This window comes from Acromyrmex echinatior, chromosome 13 (genome assembly GCF_024713525.1).
Source record: "Acromyrmex echinatior isolate Ae372 chromosome 13, ASM2471352v2, whole genome shotgun sequence".
In the NCBI taxonomy this organism is placed as follows: domain Eukaryota; kingdom Metazoa; phylum Arthropoda; class Insecta; order Hymenoptera; family Formicidae; genus Acromyrmex; species Acromyrmex echinatior.
In genome coordinates, this window is record NC_141864.1 from 7,726,999 (window position 1) to 7,749,266 (window position 22,268).

The 22,268-nt window shown below is 40.1% G+C and overlaps 2 protein-coding genes across 3 annotated transcripts; one reads left to right on the forward strand and one right to left on the reverse strand.

Annotated features, from left to right (window-relative positions):
* Positions 1 to 636: 636 nt before the first annotated feature.
* Positions 637 to 21,786, reverse strand: LOC105148694 (uncharacterized). Of its 2 annotated transcripts, XR_846491.2 has the most exons (8): positions 21,466 to 21,786; positions 20,565 to 20,795; positions 10,224 to 10,337; positions 9,949 to 10,035; positions 2,894 to 3,094; positions 2,577 to 2,762; positions 1,684 to 2,485; positions 637 to 1,602 (listed from the first exon to the last, which is right to left on the reverse strand). XR_846491.2 is itself a non-coding variant. In XM_011060568.2 (7 exons), the coding sequence occupies exons 1-7, from the start codon at positions 21,767 to 21,769 to the stop codon at positions 1,758 to 1,760; spliced, it is 1,851 nt and encodes a 616-aa protein (XP_011058870.1). In that variant the 5' UTR covers positions 21,770 to 21,786; the 3' UTR covers positions 637 to 1,757. The 2 variants fall into 2 exon arrangements, 1 of the variants encoding a protein (XP_011058870.1); XM_011060568.2 differs by having other exon boundaries at positions 637 to 2,485.
* LOC147907597 (uncharacterized) lies at positions 3,467 to 9,318 on the forward strand. The gene is made up of 2 exons (XM_087412455.1): positions 3,467 to 4,504; positions 8,023 to 9,318. The coding sequence occupies exons 1-2, from the start codon at positions 4,393 to 4,395 to the stop codon at positions 8,196 to 8,198; spliced, it is 288 nt and encodes a 95-aa protein (XP_087268581.1). The 5' UTR covers positions 3,467 to 4,392; the 3' UTR covers positions 8,199 to 9,318.
* Positions 21,787 to 22,268: the final 482 nt, after the last annotated feature.

Sequence of the window (22,268 nt, forward strand, 5' to 3'; positions counted from 1 at the left end):
CATTATTGCTCATTTGATCCGATGCGCATCGGAAAATAATGTAGAAAATTGTTTTGCGGTCTTTTTATCTCGATTTCAGGGACGCTGGTCAGCGCGCGGGGTCGACGGGTGCTTTGTCTGTTTTCCATCAATCACGCGGACCTTTTCACCGTGCGGATATCGAGCCTGCCCGTTTTTGCGTGCGGTGCATCCCGCTCGATTGCAATCGCGGCGAATTATTGAATCTGCTGCATCTCGTCCGACCGGATTAGGTTGCACGCGCGGATCGTTCGATACACGATTGCAATTTGTTCACTTTATCGCGAAGCGCTGTAAGAACATTTCAAGTGCCATGCATTTTTAAGAAATAATGAAAGTAAGATGTTAATATGAAAACGATATTATAATATCAATTGCTTACTGCGAAATTTTTTAACTGTGATTATCATGCAAAGAGAATGTGAAGTGAATCATTTTTAAATTAATTATTATTTTTATGAAAAAATAACACGTTAACAAATAATTCTATGATGTATATGTATATATAATTATGATATTTAAGATATATATATATAAATATATATAATAAACAATGATGCACTTACCAACTTATGAATTGTATGGTACGTCCTCAGCGAAATCAATTCTGATCATATAAGAGAGTAAATCAATATCATGGAACGGATGATATTACTTTATTTGATGACGTACTTAAACAATGAATGATTTTGATTAAGGCCTGTAGTCACGCATACATACAGCGTCGTCATCGACGACTTCATGAATCATGTAAACAATAATTATGTAATGACATTTTACTATCGATGTCTCTGCTTCTAAAAAATGACATTGCCTCATAAAAAGGAGATAATAATTTGCAAAAGAATGTGACTCGGCCAGGATTAAAATTTTTCTATATGATAATATTTACAACGTAGATAGCTCGTAATTTCGCTTGTACCAGGAAACCTCCCAAATGTCATCTGTCACACGAGTATTTTCTTGCCTAAAATCGACGTTACAATATAGTTCGAAGAAGATAATAAATAAAAGATCATGGAAAAACGTACATCCTGACTTACGAAATTCGTTCTTCAGAATTAAGATACACATGCGCGTTGCGCGCGCTTCAACAGCATATTCGTGTAGTCCATAAGACATTCAGAAAGTTTAAGTATTCTTAATCGGAATGACGAGAGGGTAGTGTGCTTAACGTTTACTTGAAACATTAACTTATATAATAATCGGACGTCATTGTATATATGTACATACTATATATGCGAACGTAAACCCTGGTTAGTCCTCGAGTCCTTGACTGTTCTTAGACGATACCGCAACGGGCATACGAATAGATAAATAACTTTGACAAAAAAGTTCGTCCGAAAGTTTTGATAATTAATTTTCAAGCAGATGATTAACCGCGTTATATTGCGCGAGATGTTCGAGCATCCAACGGGCGTGTTTCGTTTATCCCTCGAAAACTTGACGATGATGATGTATCGCTTAGCATTGCTAAACTATTGTACAACATCGTGCAAGCTCCACTTTTAGGGTTTAGTTTCGAATTATTGAGATGGAATTGATCAATGTCCGCTGAACTCTTAGCGGAAATGAAGTTTTCTTCTGAAAAAACACACGATAAAATTTGCCTAGATCATACTTAATTCAATCTGTACTCCTTCGACAATCAAATCCATTTCTCACCTTGATCATCGAATTCGTTAAGATCATCACGCTTGAAGGATTCTCTCACAGAACAAATATACTGACTTTAATTCTTAATAAGGTCTCCACACCTGTCTAGGCTTAGGACTTCTCTCTCTTCGTGATCTGATGGCTTCTCTTTCGACATCTATCCCATCCTCCTTTCTTCGCGTCGTCAGATCTTGACCGACGTTTTCCTTATCCTGACCCTTCTTCGTGCTAAGATCGACCGTACCCTCTAGACGGATTTTTACAGTGAGGTCACCGCGACGAACAATCTGATCCTGATCGATTTGGAGATCCGAGTCGTTCAAATTCTCTATACTTTGTCGTAGATGAATCGATGCTTCTTGGAAGGTGGCATCTGTAGACGCAGCATCCTCCAGATCGCTCCTAATCGGCGAGATTCTTGGAGAATCTTGCTCGGGTATTGACTCATCGCTTCTAATGCGGTCTCTATTTAGATCTTGATCGTTCTTATCATCCACTTCGATGCTATCGTCAGGACTATCCAATCCGGATCGATGTAAAGCGCCTTGATCGTCTCCTCTCCGTTCTTCGTCTTTCGTACTGCTCTCGGGACTGTCGCTGCTGCTCCTAAGTTTCCTGAGTTCCTCCAATCGGGCCTGATCCGGCCTCTGCAATCGTTGTTGAGCCATTCGCAAGGCCAAAGCGTGCCATTCCGGCTCCAGGATGTACTGTTGCGTGTGATATAGGGGATTGTAAAGCCAAGAAGACTGTGGTAACAATGGCGCGAATATCGATCCAAAGATGGATCCCGTGGCACCCAGCAGATGTAGACCTGTGTTACAAACAAGGCATCAGCTTCTTCGGATCATGCATGAAGATTCGAATCGTTGGCTTTAATCTCGGATTATGTGTATCTCTTTTACCTTGAAAGTGTGAGTGATGTCCAGACGGGCTGGGTGTCGTAGTAGTAGTGGTCGACTCGGCGGGAGGTGTCGGTGCCGTTACGGAAGCCGTCGTCAACAAGCCCGGTCCGGGGTTGCCGGGTGACGTTGTCGGCGTTACTTCCCTCACAGACACACTGATAGGACCCAAGTCATTCCTCGAAGATTCTTACAGACATATCAATTACATGCCTATTAATCTTGCTTGAGAAAACGCTGAATGTTATTTAAGTAAAATATTCTCTTGTATGATTTTAATTTTCTTTGAGATTCTTATCCTTTATAACGAGAATATTTACCGGCGTTAGGCCCAGGTAGCCTCGGGGATCTCTGCTCGATGGCGTGATGGAAAGGATTGAAGGCTGATGCACCAACCGGTTGTGGATGTGTGTGCGGGTGATGACCAGGAGGCGGTGGAAGACAGTGCGGCGGTAGAGATCCTCGGGGTAACCCACCCCATCCCTGGCCCGCTCCTTGCTCCAGACCCAGGTGTTGCAATCCTGTGCAATCAAAGAAATGCAGATTACACGTTTCCAAGGGTTCTGTTTGTTTAGCGTCTCCGCTGTCATCACGCCTTGGTGACCTCTATATTGTTTAGAAGAAATATTTGTAATGAAAGACACGTTTACTTTACATGTTACTTACATGTAATTTGTATACAGCTACAGAATTAAAATAATGTAAAAATGTTTAGACATTTTAATAGTTATTTAAACGGAAAATTGATATTATAAAATATGATTATTATTTTTTCAGAACAAAATAACGCAATGTATAGACAACAGTATCTGAAAGTGACTGATATGATCGTTTTGTGACAAGACGTAACATATTTCTGGGAATCACGGTGGCGTTGTATAATTTTTGGCAGGTAAACGGTGATCGACTGACAGTTCGAGTCGTAGAAACGCATCCCTTTGACGTAGAGGCGGTTTTGACGTGGATGGACAGTTAAATTTATCCAACAGAGAATGCAGAGACGATCGATCACCTTTTTTTCGATAATAGCCAATATCGCGTGGCCGCACAAGCATGTGTTTGAATGCAATTAAATTTATGACATCAAAAAGTTCGTTCAAGGGTGATCGGTTGGACAAACCGACTGACATAAGTCGCATCACTGCTTTACTGTATATTTATTTATAAAACAACAAATTCATTTTTATTATTTTTTTTTTAAATAGCACGTGCCTCTTTCATAAAGATCACCTACAACATCTTTCCATAATTACATTATCGAAAGATTATGAGAAGAAAATTCTATTCTTTTTGATTTACATAATGAGTAAGTGACGTAATATTGATTTTCGGCACGTCGCGGTGTAAGAAGAACGATGCAAGAAGTAAGCACCGTGGTCATCAACGTGGTATCGGTTTTTCGAAAGACCTTGATCAATAACAGATTATGCCGTCATCTGTGCGGGGCAGTTTAAAAATTCCGTGAAGGCTCCCGCGAAGCCACCGTATGCGACGGAGGGGGAGGGTAGGAGTTCCGGCGGGGTGGCAAACAGGGGAAGCTTGCTTCGACGGAGCGGGGAGAATTGTCCGGTCACTGGCACGAGGGCGTGACCATCAAGATACGCAGATCGTCCCATTGGTTGCTTGTACGCCCCCACCAGTCGCACGGCGATGAGTGGTGGGATGTGAAAAAGCTCGGTAGGGGTCGAAGGGATGATTTTTAAGCTCTCTTTAAGCCGCGCGCGCTCGCCAGGGAGGACACCGCTATCTCGCGTCGTACCACACCAGCGTGGCACACTGAACGGACTAGCCGTGTGAGAGCTCGTAGCCCTCCTACTTTATGAGGGGGATTAAGAAAACGATAAGAGATGCGCGAAAGCACCGCTGCCACCGAGCTTACGGGAGCCAACGGATGGCTTCTGTTGGCAGGAGCATGAATAAGAACCGCTTTGGTAAGCTCTTCAGACACCCGGATTCTTAGATGACAGATGCATCGCGACAACTTTATTCGATAATTGACAATGAGTCAGTTTTTCATTATGTTAATCAAATTTAGATTCAATCAAATTTTATCTTACAGATAATCTTTCACCAATATACTATTGATAAAGTTTGATTTTAAATACTTAAGGTTAAATCATTATTTATGTTGCAATGATGGAATATTTGTATGACAAAATTATATTAGGGAAACACGATTTAATAATTGTAATAATTGTTATGGTTTTTATATATAATTATTAAGATATACGATAACCAAATTTGTTTCTGAAAAAATTTAATTAATATTCAAAGAATATTTAGTAATTTTCTTTTACCTAAAACAATCTTGTCAGTTTTACAATGAAGTAGAAACATTTGACACGACATGCATCCTTTTTAGAATGGCTGTAACATATTTTCAATTTAATAAACCTCGAAAATGCCGTACACCCTCTTTCGACGGAACTCGCGTGCCGGGTTGGGTTCGGCTGGCGGGCGATAATTCCGAAAACAAATGAAGACTAATGAGGGGTGGGTCCCTGCGAGATCTGGGAAAGAGTGAGAGCGAGGGAGACAGAGTGCGAGAGACGCGAGCTTGAAAGGGTTCAAGGAGCCGCTGCTACCCTTTAAGGGGTGAGAAATGTTAAGCTTAAACGTTACGGCCCTAGGGTTAGTTGCCTTTGCGTGTGCCTTCCATCGGGGGCTTTAAGGGATGATGTATTATCGAGCAGCGTGCTCAAAATGTGCTACGTACTTTGGTCGCGCCGTTCCCGAGATGCGGTAATGTGACGTCACGTGTAATACGAGCTTTTAAGCGTAGCTTTATATACGTTTCGCCGCCGAGCCACCCGCGGAGTGAATTAAATTTGGTCACGTCGATTAGAACTCGTTGACGCGACGCGATTTCGAATTTCGACTATACACTTTTTATTCGCAATATATTATTATACATATTGCTACAATATCGTAACAGTTTCTTCGAGCTTAAAAATAAGTCGCGTGAACCGTGTTTTATGAAGTTAAGTCTTCAACGTTTTAAATTTTATGCGTGAGTTTGCAGCGATGAAACTTAAGAAACGTTTTAAAGACACTGATTCGAAGCCTGTCACGCAGCTTGCGAACAAAGGGGGAAGTCCTTCAAGTTCTTCGCATTAAACCTCCTTGATCTCACCACTCTGAGATACATAATAAATTAATTCGCGTATTTTCCTGTCTGTCTTATCTATTCAAATCTATGCAAAACAGGCGTTAAAAACGCCCTTCTTGCTGCTAAGGCGTTAACCCTTGCGGAGCTCGATCTCCCCCTCTTTCCATAGCCTCTTTACTTCCTCTCTGTTACTCTCTCCGACTCGTTCGTCGTTCCTCTTTCTACCCCGCGTTCTATCCTCTAGCTACTGCTGGTTGGATGTCTTTGCACACCCACCCTTTGCGCCCGTTCTCATTATCGCGTCGCAGCAACCCCTAAAATGCCACCCTGGAAAGGTCCCTGGCACCGATCTAAGCTCTACGAGGAGATATTTCGAGAAAGGACGAGAAAATTGCTATCTCTCTTTTCCTTTTCCTCTATCTTTATCCCACTGCCGCGAAATTTTCTCTTTGAAGTCGAGAAAGAGTGCAAAAATGACGGATCTTTTAAGAAATTGGTAATGTCAGCGATGCATAAATTTTTATTCTCACATTTATGTTGTTCACGATTATATAAATATTGTAAATAACTTTAATTTTAATATTATATTATTATTAATTAATTGTGTAATAATTGATTCAATGAATGCGCTGAAAATTGACCATGTTGAAAAAAAAAAATAATTTTATCAACACGACATTTTTGTCATTTAATAATAAAAAATTTATTAAGTATACGCATAAATTTTTATATTATTAATTATTAACAGTATTCAGAATAGTAAATATTAAGTTTAATAACTGCATATATCAGTCTGATTACGTAACTTTGCATAAATGTAGGACGCTATTAGAGAGAAATCAGGTTGAGATAAATCGATTTCAAGGATATCGTGAGACGCTATCAGATTTCTATCTCTTAGGCTCGCTGAATTTTCAATGATAGGAAAGGAGACGAGAGATGAGACTGAGACTAGAGAGAGCGTCATTAGTTACCGTCGCTTCCAGAGAAAGGTCCCGGTCGCTGGACCTGATTAAAAGACGGAACACCCCGAGACGCCCTCGCAAGACGCACTAGGGAGGTGAAATGTGACGCGAATTTAAAGGATCCGCAGTGATTCGACACGGGGTGTGGACAGGAACAACCCTTAAAAAGGTTCCCTTTAAGGACCACACGCCCGAAGGGTTGTCGCCACGTTCGGTTTTCTGTACACGTGAAAGAGCCCTTTAAACGCGTTGCATCGTAAATCAGGTGCGACGGTATCTAAGTTCGGAAGAGGAATATAATCTGACGATCGTAGCAGACCACGATAGGACTTGTCGCGATTAGGCCAATCTAGCAGTCAACAAGATTTACGATATTCTCACATTTAGAGTTATAACAGTAGTTTTTTATGGTAGCAGCGATATATATTTACATAAAATAAGTCTCAACGACATATAAAATATAGAATAAAAATCTACATTTGTCATAACGATTGGTCACAAATTATAGGTTCGGTAAGAAGGGAGATCCACTTTAAAGAAAGTCGCGAATTTATTACAAAACGATCTAGAAACGAAGCGACAGTTTTAAACTGAGCGTTCTTAACAATCTCCCCCAAATGAGGTAAAGGCCACCTTATTGAAACAGGGGTCGCGATTTTTCCGGTTTTCTCTCTCCTCAACCCCTCTGCCACCCTGCCTCTCCCTTCTGTAGGCGGTTAATTGACACGGGAGAGCGGAAAGAGGGAGGGCAGATTGGGGCTGCACGAGCTGTTCTTGTTAACTCGAATCTTGGCACCTCGCGATTTTTCATCCCCTTAGCCAGACTGACAAAGACGACGGCCTCGGCCCTCCGGGACGTGCGCGATCGGGGTGTTTTCGTTCGTGGACAATCTCAGCTACGATCAATGTGGTATCTGTTACCGGATACATTAATTTTCTTTGAACTTGCTAGCAATTGCTTCTGAATGTATTGCGGAGCTCTTAAAAATTATTATAATATGTAGCGAGATCCGAAATAATTCTTTCAGATTTGCTAAATTACAAGATTTTGTGATCTGGAATTTTAGTTCATGCATATTATAATTAATACAAGTAATTTTTAGTAAAAATAAAAAAAATATTATAGGTATTGGAGGAAATGCTTTTGTCGTGTAAATTGTCTTATAAAGTTTTGTTAAAACAGTAAATGTTGCAGTTAAGCAAAACAAAAATATTTTCTTACAGAATAAATTTAATTTATTAATCTTATTTTGTAATATCCATTATCGTTCGTTTTTTACTATCTTATTTCGTTTTACAAATTTACGACCTTTGTCTTTTCTTATTAAAACAAAGATACTTGTGCAATCTCAATCTAAAATTAATTACACTGAAGAACGTATCATTCGATATATTGAGATTGACGAAAGAGACGAAATTAGAAGCGATATCGGAGATCGAAAGGAAGAAAAGGCGCACGGTCTGTTCGTCGGACTTCGGCGTTCTCATGAAGCCCTTAGGGAACCCATAAAATTCGTCCCTGCTGTCGAGGTAGGCCCGAACGAAATTTAATAACATCCCCCTAGTTACACCTCAATGGGCACCTTAACAACCCTGCACGGCCAGCTACTCGTCTCACACCCTCAATAGTGCTCTTCCTTTTCTCCTTATCAACCCTCCTGGCGTAGATATCTAATAAACCACCTCTTGAACACCCTTACCTTGTCAGCAATACCCAGCGGCTGGGCAGCTTTGAAAGTTCGAAAGGTGCTCGACTGACCGACCCTCTGCTGGACTGGATAGAGGCGCAACCTGTGAGCCGACTAGTGAACCCGGAGCGAAAGGGTTGAAAAAACTCACGAGTACATCACTCGAAATAAACCGATCGATATTCGTTGAGCGCCGTTTGTACCCTAGCCGAAACAATGTAGGTGACCCAATTGTATGAATTGTGCAATTAATTCGGAGCGGCGTGCTAAAATGGTACGTCAATAATTATTATAATTTACATTATATAATCTCTAATGTGTTGATATTCTTTAACGTTGACAAAATGCTCTGACTGATTTCAGTGAAAAGTTAATTTTGTTAAAATTTTCATTTTTACGTAATTTTTCTTTTTTTTTTATATCATATTAAAAATGAGATCACGCGTAGTTTCTGAGATTTAAAAAAATGTTGCATAATTATTGCATTCTGTGATTATTCAGTCAAAGTTCAATTTATGGAATTACGATTATTAGAACAATCTGTGGATCGAATCGACGGCAAGAGGCGCAAAGAGAAGAAAAGTTAAAGCTCCGGCGTACTACCGGGCGCGGCAGTGGCTGATTCTTGATTGAGCAGACCGGGGTTGCGGGGGTTGGACGGGAGTAACAGCGAGAAATCGACGGCAGGACTGCCATCCCGTAGTATGCCTCGGGGATAGGAGGGAGCGAAGCTCCGTTAAGCCGCTTATCATGCCGAAACAATACACTGTCGGTGCACCAGTATCAGTACCCGACCCTCACTGCTCCGGGCTAGTCCCATCAAAATTTGGAGCTTCGAACGAGTTTCAATGGAATTCGTGCCACCCGACTGTCCTGTCGAACCGGCCGGATACCTAAAAACTTTTTTGAAAACGTTGGCGACGGTGAAATTATTTAAACCATCGTTCATATTACAGCGCACACATTACTATTCCAAAGAAAAAGTCTGATTGATTATACGCTAAAAATAATTTCGAGTGATATTTCGCGATTTATTTAATGAAATTTTTGCATTTATTAAAAAATTTTTTTACGAATAGTACTACAAATATCATCATAACATTCCAATGTTAAAAGTAAAAAAAAGAATGATTCATTTCACTTGATCACTTAAGTTGGAAAGATATTTTACCGCGCCATAAGCCACTCGATGGCAAAGTTAACGGAGCCAAAGTTTATTCGCGACTTCTCTGCGAGCGCGAGAACCGAGCGACTTCCTCGAAACGGAAAAGGCAGAGTTCACGTTCGGGGCTTAATCAGAGTCTTCTTCACTTAGAGGCCGGTGGCAAAACTCAATTTTGAGTCGGTGCCTGCCGACGCTCAATTTTGACACCCTTCGCAGCCACGAAGCTAGCGCGCGAGAAGAGGGCGTCGACCCTGGCCCGCTGAAGTTGCTACAGTTACTCTCCTCTCGGGAGGGGTACGGCATCGGGGTTGTAAACTTAGTTATCTATCAGGGAGACGTGCCGAGAGGCTGAAGGTGAGCCTCACCGGAACCCAGGTATCCGCTCAAATTCGTTGCGACGAAGATGACGGAGGCTGCGCGTGTCTTTGATTAGAGAGCACCGACTTACCCGACAGTTTGAATCCCAACGGGTCCTGCGGGTGTCCGAAGGGGAATGGACGAGGTCCGAAGTGAAAGGGATGAAAGGCCTGGTGTCCTGCAACGTGGAATGAATTCATGAATTATCATCGTTGCGACTCGATGGCAAGTTCCGACAACTCGCAATTATCCAAATAACATTTACCAGTTTGCTCTTATTAATTAAGATTCTTAATTAATTTCTCTCAAACATAAGATAAATTTTAATAAAAAGTTATTATCTTCGGTAGGTAAAGTTGTACTCACTTGTCTTCGACCGCGGTTCCCTTGGACCGTCCACAGTCACCTTGATCGCCTTCGACAAGGTGGCCACTTGCGGCGGTGATGTTTGCAGCATGATCGTCAGGGTGAAACTTTTTCCTGAAACGAAAACGAGCACGTCGGGAGGTATGAGAAAGAATTATCTCCTGGCGGTAAAACGAGAAACGAGTTTTTCCCAATGGAACGATATAGCATATCGTGCTTTGGATCCGTTGCCAGACCAAAAACCATAAAGACACGGTTGATTCCGCACTCCTCGGTTTGCGTAGGCTCTATTATTCATATCCAATTCGCCGACCACGAAAAGAAATATTCTCAGTATATACAAACTCATGAATTGCATTTACTTTTTCGATCTATATCCTGCGTTATTTGAACATTTATTTGATCAAGAGTACATTTGCGTGTCGAGGTGAAACGAATCCGTTATAAAAAGTAACAACAACATAAATTAAACAAATGTTATAATTTGCTACTCAGTAATGTAATTCTTATGTACAATATAACATGTGTTAAATTACATTTATATTGTTGACTGGGAAAATTATGATATTATGATGTAATATTACTCCCATACAACGCAGATTATTATAGCATTGCAATGTTCCAGTAATATTGCACTAATATTGAAAGTGTTGTAACAATGTTGACGCAAGCTTCTGAACTGTATGGGATTGTTATTTTAGCAGGGATACGCTTTACAAGCATTTACGTAATGATGACTGCCACTTTATGTGTTAATCGAATTGACGTTCTGACGTTAATCGAATGGCTGCAGCTATCGCAATTGATTGGATTGAAATTTCTTGGCGGATTTAATCCGTAATATCGCAAAGGATATGTGCTTGACGGCATGCACGGGCAAAATGACAATGTACGCGTGGTGCGCTCGCTGGAAACAAAACACAAATGTGCCGGAAGTAAGGGGTGAACGAGTGACGCCACTGCGTCGATGTTTGTTCCCGCATAGGCTGGAATATGTTAATATTGCCGGCGCTAAACGTGACCCTCTGATATTCGCAGTTCCTCGTCACGCGCGATTTCATTGTTTTATCTTTCAACAACATTCGGTAGTTCAATAGATGAGATATCCTCCCCTCATAATTTCGAAACGATAATTTGTCTGATATAACATCTTGAAATATTGCTTTTAACAAAATATATTTATAATAATGAAGTAATTGTACTTTCTTACGAATATCGTATTGTTTTTTTTATTATTTCCTAGATAGCAAGCAAATGTTATTGTCGTTATTTCGATATTAAAATAATAATAATAGTAATAATAATAATCTTTGAAGTGTAAAAGAAGAGAAATATGCTCACATACAGCACACTAATGTTGAATCAACATCCCAGCAATATTTAATTGCAACATTATAAATGTTGTGTCAACGTTGAAAAATATTCACAGTCATCTGCACTGTTCTCAGCAACGTTCTTTCACATTTTGTGTTGCATGAGATGGTAAAATGCATAGTAAAAGATGAAATAAGGAAAAATACATTTTAAAAGATGAGATATTAGCATAATGCTGCCTTAAAGTTCGAGCTTACAATTAAAATATAATAAAAAATAATAGCGCGCGCGCGCACACATACAACGAAATCAAAAAATAATAAATTGCTGATTAACGAAATGTCATTTAGATATCGAAGTGACAAATGACGTTAGTTCGCTACCTACACTATTAAATCTATAGTGTCAACTTAATTTAACTTAATTCATTTAAGTCGCCACTGCTTCTACTAAATATATCATTATTTTACTACTAAAACGATAGTTAAATTTGACACTATATAGTGTCAAATATGAGCATTGTTTTAATTGAGTAGGAGTGGTGATTTACGTTAGGTTAAATTTGACACTATAAATTTAACAGTGTAGGTTTAATAATTTTGAAACACAAGCGTATTTTGTATTTTTATTATTATTATTTTTTTTAACAATATATTTAATCGTATTTATATTTTTACTTTGGTTTAGACTAAGGTACATTGAAGTACAATTTCTGATTTTTCTAATCTAAATATCTTGCATTAATATATTCGCACGTTAATGTTTTTCGTTCTCCAAGTCCGTCGATGACCTGAAACAATATTGGCAAACGCGCAGATGAAGCGCGACTCGTAACTGGCCGGGCCGTTTACTAAATTTCGATGTTTTCGGCACAAATATTTCAATCGATGACGCGCGCGTCGCACGGAATTTGTCACGCGTTCGACGCATCGAACTCAGTCCCGGTAATCGCGCGTACGCGAAATAAAACGCGCGGGGACGGCCAGCCCATCTCGTTGGGTCGCGTCGCATCGCAATACCGAACGAAGAAAATAGCAGCGAGCGAGATATGTCGACGAGTAAAGCAGGACATTTACGCGCTTTTCCGCGCTCTCCGCGACAATAAAGTTATACAGCTTATAATGGCGTCGCCAAGTGGCGGCCAGCTCCTGGTATGTACACGCGCGTGGTCGGGTAGTTTTATTTTATGGTGGCGCGGCCAGCCCCTGGTAAACGACCGCGTTTTTACGGTGAACCACGACATTTAACCGGCTTACCGCTCGTCGCCGGGCGAAATACCGGACTTTAACTTCGCCAAGGGACCCGTGCCATTTCCAGCGCGCTCCCTTTTGCGACGCGTGCTGATTGGCCGTTATTTTCGCGCCACGTTGTTTCACGATGTCTATTCAAATATCTTATCGCGACTTTTACATTTTCTGCATTGTATTTTGTTTCATCTTGAAATATTAGGCTTAGATGTAACGCCTATTCTATAATTGCGTAAGCATAGTTGTAAGTCGTTGTAGTTGTAATCACAGTCACACATTCTTTTCGTATTTGACTGTAATTAGTCAATTCTTACAACTACAATCATTAAGTATGCTTACGGCTGTTGTAGAACAGACATTATGCATACAACTTAAAATAAATTTGATGTATAAGAAGTAAGAATAAAAATTGACCAAACACAATTGAATGTGAGAAGCATAATGATCGGTCAATTTCTTACTTTTACTTCTTAAACCAAGTTTATCCCGCATAATTTAGACGACGCATAATAGTTAAGGCTATGGCATAAAAAATTTAAGTAGTAACAGGGACGGAGACTTTTGATTTTTCTAGGTGTGAAGTCATCCAGACAGGAGAGGGATGATTTCAAAATAACAAATATTTTATCTTTCATCGTATGTGCGAAATATATATATTTCTACACATTCTAGTTAAATACTGTTTTTTGTCAAATCATTCAAAATTGTTTTAAAATTTGTCAAAAAATTTTTTTTTCAATACCCTCATTTCTGGGTATGGAATTTAACCCCCAAGAGCTTTGGATGTGGAAAGCTCCATACGCTCCATAAGAAAGTCTCCATCTATGAGTAATGAGACGTAAGTACGAAGCAAATCAACAATTGATTTTGAACTGAATTTGCTATTGCTTACATCTTAGTATTACGTTTCTTTGTGTACCATAGTCTTTATAACTGCACATTCTCTGATCTTATAATTAGCATCTGTGCTCCGTTAGAAAGAGAATTGAACATACATCAGCATTTTTCATCAATTCTATCAATGTCTTTCTTTAATTCGACATTTGATTCAAGTTATCTCACTCTTCCTAAACCGATAGTGACAATTTTATAGAAATGGACAATCTATTCTTATTATGTTTATGGTATTAGGTTTATATCATAAAATTGACGATTAATGTCTCGATTTTATTTAAAAAAAAAAATTCTTCTCGAAAAATTAATTTTCTAAGTGGTTTGTCATACATATATTCAAATAACGCAGGCCCTCAATGATATTTCGAATTTTATGTCTCACGTTGAAAGATTCTGTCGGAGAGATTTCGTGGCTGAGAGTTAACGAGACCGAAGTTTATTGCCAACGTGGTGTCAGGCGTGAGAGGGCGGCGGCAATGCGAATCAGGGGTGATGGCAGGCATTTTGAGGGTGTTTATGAGGCATTATGTGTAACTCGCTGGAAGAACGATCTACCCTTCGGGGTCTACAGCACTCTCCCCCCTTCCCCTGACTTATCTACGTCTAGCGAGATTCTAATTCATCGGTTGTACACGAATGAGATTCATGATGGCCAATTGCACGTGAAAACTGACTTTCTCAAATCTCTTCGAGATGCTGTGATGATCCGATTACAACAAAATTGATTTACTACGCGATTTACGAAAGTGGGAAATATTACGCGACTTTTTTGGCCACTTTCTTGTTTTAAGCACTTCTTTATGTAGGATTTTATTCATCCTACGATAGTATCCTTTGCATTCACAAACAAGTTTGAAAAAATTACTAATCCACACGCATCGTACGTCACTTTTATCCAACAAAATATTGCCTGGTCGCAGACGCGATTGAGAGGATCCATAAAGATTATGATGTCCGAGTGGACTGTAGAATTTTTATACTGGACTTTTTCGAAAGATTATTGAAGGGCTCGCTAGTTTCGTATGGCAGTGTCCTGTATTAGCGTATTTCTCAAATCTAAATTTAAAAATTTGTGTTAAAAGGAAAGATTCTTGCGTAAGGTGATTAATTGTAATCAAAATACGTTTAGTTTTTGTAAAATCAGAAAATGTTCTCACGTATTCTCGCAACGATTTAAGCCAAACGAATTGGCTGAGAAATTAATTCGGACAAGGTTGGCTCGCGTCCACTTACGCGATAAGAATTGCACGAGAAGACGCGAGAAGGCTGGCGTTCGCCCTAAGTTTACTCAGGGATCATGCAGTGTTAAAAACTCCCCTGTTTGCCGGCGAAGCGAGTGCGAATACGGGGGTTGCTCGGATCGTTATTTCGGAGTGTTTGTCGTGTTTTAAGATTCTGACGTTTTGACTACCCGAATCGTGGTAAACGAGACTGAGCGTGTGCTTTCGTGACATGTTTGGAAGGAAATTCTTTTTTATCTTTATCTTCTCACACCATTGAAAATCTTAAACTAACATCAAGGGAATCAATTAACAGTTGATTATAAATAATACGTACTTTTATTATTTGTTTAATAATGGCATTATTGAAAATAGACGATTAACTATGTGAATGAACTATCATTGCGTAAGCATATTTGATGATTGTTTTGCAATGCTTTTTGTAAGGATTACCTCTAACCTTAAACGAACTTTCAACACCAATTAAAAATTGATTATAAATGTTAATAATGTGTATTTTTATCGATTTTTAATAATGCAGCATTATTGAAAATAGATGATTGACAAGAAGAAAGTCATTCGTAAGTTTAATGATAGTTTCGCAATGATTTCGCCAAAATTTTGCTGCAGAATAATTTTCTATAGGGATCAGCTCTGATCTTAAACAAATATTAGAAACCAATTAAAAATTAATTATAAATATTAATGATATGTATTTTTATCAATTTTTAGACAATACGACATTATTGAAAGTAGCGCCGAAATCTTGCTATAGAATAAATTTCTGCAAGGATTAGCTCTAACTTTAAACGAACCTTGAGCATCAATTAAAAATTTATTATAAATACTAATATGTATTTTTATCGATTTTTAATAATACGGCATTATTGAAAATAGATGATTGATTACAAAAAGAAAGTCATTCGTTTGATGATTGTTTCGCAATGATTTCACCGAAATCTTGGCGCGGAATAAATTTTTGCGGAGATCAGTTCTCACCGGTAATAATCGCAACGTCGAGCATAACGACTTTCAGATGCGACAGCGCGACTGGGCGGTCATTGAAGCGTTTGCAAAAGCCTGCCTTGCTGTTGGCGCGACGGAATGAGGAGCGAAAAATATCGAGAAAATAAAGTAGGGAAACGTGGAATTAATATATGTGAAAGAAACGGATATGTACGTACGTATGCGACTCATACTACAGACCAGAGCGGAAAATAATGTTTAATCGGTAGAAAATCTCGGCGCAGTCATCCGCCATAGAACTGTGCGTTCCTCGACCTCCCCGCGCCCTCGCAGTCCCTTCTACGATCCCTTACTTGACCGAGGGATGGATTTTTTAATTTTTAATTGGCAAAAAACGTCGCCACGAGGTGGTCGCCGGCGAGATTCGCCAACCGCTCTCGCGGATTTAACTGGCGTATTCGCGTTCTCGGAAACGCTAATATCTTCTAACGTTGGAAGTTTCATTTCTTTAGAGAATTATCCGTCGTCGTCACTGGAAATTAATTTTTACATTTCAAAAATAGAAATGTTTTGAAATGATGATGTTTGTTAATAAATCCTCTAGAAATTTAAATAACTATTGTTTGATATAATAATAATTTTTATTTTCTAAAATAAACACTGCCGTTATTCAGTATTTTTGTTAGATGAACGTTACTAATGAAATATCTGTGGTCCGTTGTAATTCGGGAAATTAGCCAACCGAGGGGAACTTTTTCGTGATTTGGACACGCTTCAAAGCAAATTATTGTCGATGCAGGAACAAGTGATTGCAGGGGAAATTAATTTTTGTATTTCAAAAGTAGATTTATATTCGAACGTTGCCGTTGATTAAAGCTTGAAATAAATCTTTTGAAAATTTGAAACCGTAATTGTTTGGTATTAATTTTTATGTTTTGAAAACAAACTCGTTCCTTACTCGGCAGATTTTTCTCTTTTTAGTTGAGCGTTGCTAATGAAGTGGCTGTGGCTCGTTATAATTCAGATTAGCAAATCGAGGGGAACTTTTTCGTGAATTGGACACGCTTCAAAGTAAAGTATTGCCGATGCAGGGGCAAATGATTGCAACAGCTGTTCGGTCGACCGAACAGAGACTCGCTATTTTAAAAGGTCGATGAAAACGAATGTCGACCCTTCTCAACGACGACGGACCTTTACGACTTATTAAATCATTTTCATCTCGTACGAAACTCTTCACAGCAGTCTCTACGAATAACTTTTCACAGTTTCGTTATCCTGAAAGAATTTTATGCTGTCTTACGTATAACATAAGAAGTTCATTATCATTTTAATCAGTTGAGAATATATTATTTTATTTGACAAGCGATATCGCTGCGTAGTTTTATAAAGTGACAATTTAAAAGCATTCCATATAGCGTGATAATAATGACTAAAGTGTCGATATTTGAGCCGCGCGTTTTTCTTTCGAAACATAAAGGAGATATCGAAGATTCGGATCTGCACTCGCAACAGCGGCGGACTCGGACCCTATGTTGCAACGCTTGCTATGCGGCGGTGATCTAAAACGGGTCCTCCTTCCACGAGAAGGGAGAAAAAGAGAGAAAAAGAGATAGAAGCGGAGAGCGGAGGCGGCTCTACGGGCGAGACGGGGATCCATTGCGCCAGGACATCGGTCAGGATCTGGCTGTCGATAGTCGGAGCTTTCCCTCGGATTCTCGCGCTCTCTTCCTGCCTATACCTCGGCCGGACCGTCATAAAACACAGGTAACTCCGGTATTTATGCCCGTCGTTTTTACGCCCGTCGCCACCCTCTCCCGTCGCGCCGCGCCGCGCCGCGCTCTCCGCTCATCCGCACCCTCAACACCAATGCATCGCAGAGAAACACGTATATATATAGCCCGCGTCTCCGTACGGCCCGTGACTCCTAGCAGTCGGAGGTTGACGCTAATCCCTGTCGGGAGCGAAAGGGGTGGCCGAGTGATATACGCCCCTGCGCCGGTATGATAATATTCCGCCGTCACCCCCGTAACCCCTGACCGTAGTCGTTACACTCGCTAGCCGCACACATCGCGCTAGAAGAGGTCCCTCTTTTGGGTCAGCGCGTAAGACCGAATGAAAGCGATTATAGTCGATTAAAAAGGGTCGGAACAAATCGGTGGGAGTCAGAAAAAAAACTTGCCGACTTGACGACTCCAAGTTTTTCTCACATTCGACCTCATCCGTGTTTATTCGTAATAAAAAGGATTTCTCGGAAAACAATCAACTGGTCTTTGACAAAATGAGAATTTCTCGGGAAACAGTCAATTAATATCTGCGAAAGAAACCGGATAATTATTTCACGTTTCGTCGAAAAATGTGATAATATGTTAATTTATCGTCATTCGTTATCTTTATAAAGAAAATTATATTTTTATATTGTATATAACAATACATCATAGGCGGAATATCTTTTCGAGATTTGAAGAGCTCTGTTTCGTTCAAGTAGCGAGTGAAAAAAATTTAAACTTTTAACTAATCTGCTTTTCGGTGGATACGTCTACCAAACACTAGCACAAGACCTGACGCAAGCAGATGAGCGTTTACTCTTCATTTTCTTCGCACCACGCGAATTTCGGTCGCCACCCCATCAACGTCGTCACGCATTTCGACCACGATCAATTCTCTTCGTCCGCATTCGCAATATTAAATTGGCCTGACAAAGCCCGCGGGCGAACATGAGACAAATATTTGCAGCCGAAAAAGTCGGTAGTGCGCGAGCATGGGATACGTGCAAAACAACGAAAGCAAAAAAGCGAGTGGAACGCGTGAGGAATCTGTATATAAAATGCACTCCGGGGTTCCTCGTCTCGTTGTGGTATTATGCAGCTATATGACTCGCTATGTGCGACGTGACTCGCTAACAAACATCATAAATTTTCGATTTGTTCAACGGGCTCTGTTTGCCCTTTCTTTTGCAGATAATAATGTTCACCTCTTTTATAGTCGGTCTTTACGCAGTACGCTTAATTCTCTTTCCCCTTTTTTAAAACTTTCTTTTCCGTTGCCGCGTTTGTCGCACGTGCATAATTTTCAACTGGTATATTTGGAACGCATTGCGATGGACAGGATATTTAAATTTAATGTAGAAATTCGTTGGTGCAAGATGCACGGAAAGAAAAATCTCCACCGATCTGGTGATCATGATACGCGCACGGAACGATCTTGCATCACTCTCATCATATAGGGAATCTAGAGGCAAATCGTTGCATATCGGTGGTAGTTAGGGGCTGCCCGTAATACAGTAATGAGGGCTTACTGCCATGGAAACCAAAGCCGCTTACAGCCAACCACTCTACCTCCATCTACCCCCCTTCGCACCCCCGTCCCTCTCGCTTGCGCTTCGCTATCCCATCCCACAATTTCCTATATATTCGCGATATCTTCATTCGCGAGTCTCGCTAAAAAATTCTGGAAATCGTTTCCCGGGTCTCCATTGTTCCGTAACGAGTATCTTGAATCTCTCCATTTTTTAAGAGGAATGTGAAGTGCGACCAACGTTAGGATCCTAAATCCTAACACGCCGTTTGGATGATATTTGATATCACTTGTAAGTAGGCTGATAACTCAGGAAAAAAATGCGCCAACGAATTACAATAATTTATGATGATGTATTCTGAAATAATCGCTAAAATAAGCTTGATAGGAAAAAGAAGAGCGTCGTTTAGGGTTGTATACCGTCGGACAAAAATAGCGCGGAACCCCCGTCGATATTGCAAACCCCGCAATTTCCTTTTCCAATTTGCCATAAACAAGTCGACCACCCCCTCGTTAACTGGGTACCGCCCGTGACTGCTCTCTCGAAAGTTCGACGTCGTCAGAAAAAGACGAGAAAAGGGAGAAGGCGGACGAGGAGAACGGTGGTGCAACTCGGTCGAATTAAAGGAATTAAAGGACGCCTCGTTATTCGTATCTTCCGATTCCCTACCTCGATTTCTATACGTGGAAAAAGGAGAGATGAGGAAGATGAAGAAAAAAAAGGATGTTGGAAAGTTTGCTCCTTTCCTGCTGCGATCTAGGTTTCTCTCGTGCCGCTACTTTTCTCCCCGCGCTACTTCAAGACTCCTCTTCAAGGAGCGAACGTTTGCATTAACCGTCCGTAATGGCTGCGATTATTAGGGAGCATTATTCAGAGACCTCGGACCCCAATTTTTTCTCTCCTCGTCGCCCTCGCGTTCCGCCTCCTCGGACGAAAGAAACGTTGAATTATTGAAACGCGGAGCCGGGAATTAAAAAATCTCCGCGTGCGCTCTCTTACCCTGACGTGGCGTGGAGTGGGGTGGCAGTCGCGAGGAGATACCGGGTCACGATATTTGTCGCGTGAATTAAAAATGAGGATGGAATGAGGGGCCAGGTGGTGGCTCGTGCTTGGCTTTCGACGCGGGAAAAACGAGGCCATCAGTCGGGGCACCACCTTAATGTAGCGAAGTCTGAATGATTTAAGATGCCACATTGGAAGAAAAGGCGAACCAGCGGAAAACTGATCGAGTTTCCGACGTCAATCAACGAGAGTTATTTTTGTAAAGCAAATATACAAAGATAATCGAGAATGAGAAAAGAGGAGATATATTTTCAAGCGTCGTTTTATCGTATTAATATTTAAATAAAAATTGTAATTGTTATGTTATGAGTTAAAGGTTATCTTGATAATTATTAGGACTTACCTCTACCACTTCGACCGACGAACCTAAGATCATTAAATTTGGCGACCTGGTTTTTCATTAGAGCAGTAGAATTTCGTAGTTCCGCGCAACAATTCTCATCGTTTCCGGCCCGAACGGTCACGAGGGTTCCATCTCCAACCTCGCCGAGGGCTACTACCTTGAAGGCTACCGGAAGAGTCTTGTTCGACCTCCAATGTGATGGTAATACTGTGCATACCACATGTGGGCAACCTTGTATAAACATAAAAGAACTATTCTTTATCTTTAACACACAAGTTTGTTTTTATTAAGTTTATTAAGTTATACAGTATTATTCCATTTACGTTTCGGATATAATGGAAATTATTTTCTAAGACTTAGGCTTATTTAAAAAAATGAAAAATTTTATATACTTTTTTATATACAATAAATAATATTAGACTAATATGTGAATGCACATGGAAAGAACGGATTTGATGAAATATCTAAAACTTTAGCTAGATGCAGATCTAAAAATAATTTTGTTTTGATCAAAATAATTAAGTAGAACGCTCAAATTGAACGATCAGAATGTTAAATTTTGTGCAACGTTATCATCAATGTTTAAGTGTTCTATATAATTATTTTGATGGTCCAATAAAATTATTTTCAGAGATCTGTATCTAACTAAATTTATACATTTTTAACAAAACCATTCTTTCCGTGCTGAATCTTAATGCTTAATGTTTCGTGTGAATTTATACATATCCAGTTATGTAACCGCTTTTTATAGTTTTATAAAAGTTAAAATAACATTTTTTAAATTTCTACCAAATTTTTTATTTTTATTTTTTCTATATATTATATCATGGTAGGAATATGGCAACGAGATAGAAAATAATCGTACACAGTGAAATTACTTTTACATAAATATTGATTTTACCTGTACGAACAAGTTCTCCAGGATGCTCGGCGAGAAGTCCATCCAGTGTCCTCTCGGCAAGCAGATCGGCGGTGAGAGCATAATCGGAAAGATGATTTCCGCCGGCCGAACCTTGAGGAGGAACCTCGTTGGCCAAGTGCATTCTTCTCCTCGAGGACGAGGCCCGGGTCCTCCGTATTCTGGGCCCGTTGATTTGATTCACTGCTTGATGCACCTGATGACTGCCACGCACTGATCTGGGATCAGGATAATCTAGGCCAGGAGGCCGATCCTCGGGTCGAGCATCTCGCGAAGGATTCGTCATGAGAATGATATCATTAGTTCTCTTGATTGAGATGTCACCTTTCCCTACGAGCTTTTCGAATGAATTCGGCTGCTCAATTGTTTACGTTTTACTTTTCCGAATTCTAAACGAAGTATATGTACACGTGATCCGTGACGAGGGGATCGATCCTTATGATCAATTTCGATATGATGCTTGGTCCTTTGATGATACGTCTGTGTTCGTGATATATATACTTTATTAAGTAAGTTACAATCTCTTATTCCGCAAACTGAAGTTTCGTCGATAACAATTGATTGTTATATTTGACATTCAAGATCGGTCAATATATTGAGTCCACTTGATAACAATCTAAGAACGTTACAAGCATAAATTGGTTTCGCCAATAGTGAGGAACACATTACGAATGCCGATATCTGCTTCCGGCGAGAATCGGATTTGTTTCCTTCGGAATCGAGAGGCACGCGACTTTTCGGCGGCTTTCTCGGCCCTCGCGGGCCCCTAGACTTCTTTGATCCTT

What these genes read in the sequence shown, in the direction of transcription:
- LOC147907597 (XM_087412455.1), top strand. Translation starts at nt 4,393, where the DNA reads ATGAGGGGGATTAAGAAAACGATAAGAGATGCGCGAAAGCACCGCTGC. An exon ending in CATGAATAAGAACCGCTTTG is followed by an intron (nt 4,505 to 8,022) that starts GTAAGCTCTTCA and finishes ATTACACTGAAG; the next exon opens with AACGTATCATTCGATATATT.
- LOC105148694 (XM_011060568.2), bottom strand. Translation starts at nt 21,769, where the DNA reads ATGACGAATCCTTCGCGAGATGCTCGACCCGAGGATCGGCCTCCTGGC. An exon ending in CGTCGGTCGAAGTGGTAGAG is followed by an intron (nt 10,338 to 20,564) that starts GTAAGTCCTAAT and finishes TTTTCGTTTCAG; the next exon opens with GAAAAAGTTTCACCCTGACG. An exon ending in GTTGGGATTCAAACTGTCGG is followed by an intron (nt 3,095 to 9,948) that starts GTAAGTCGGTGC and finishes TTGATTGCACAG; the next exon opens with GATTGCAACACCTGGGTCTG.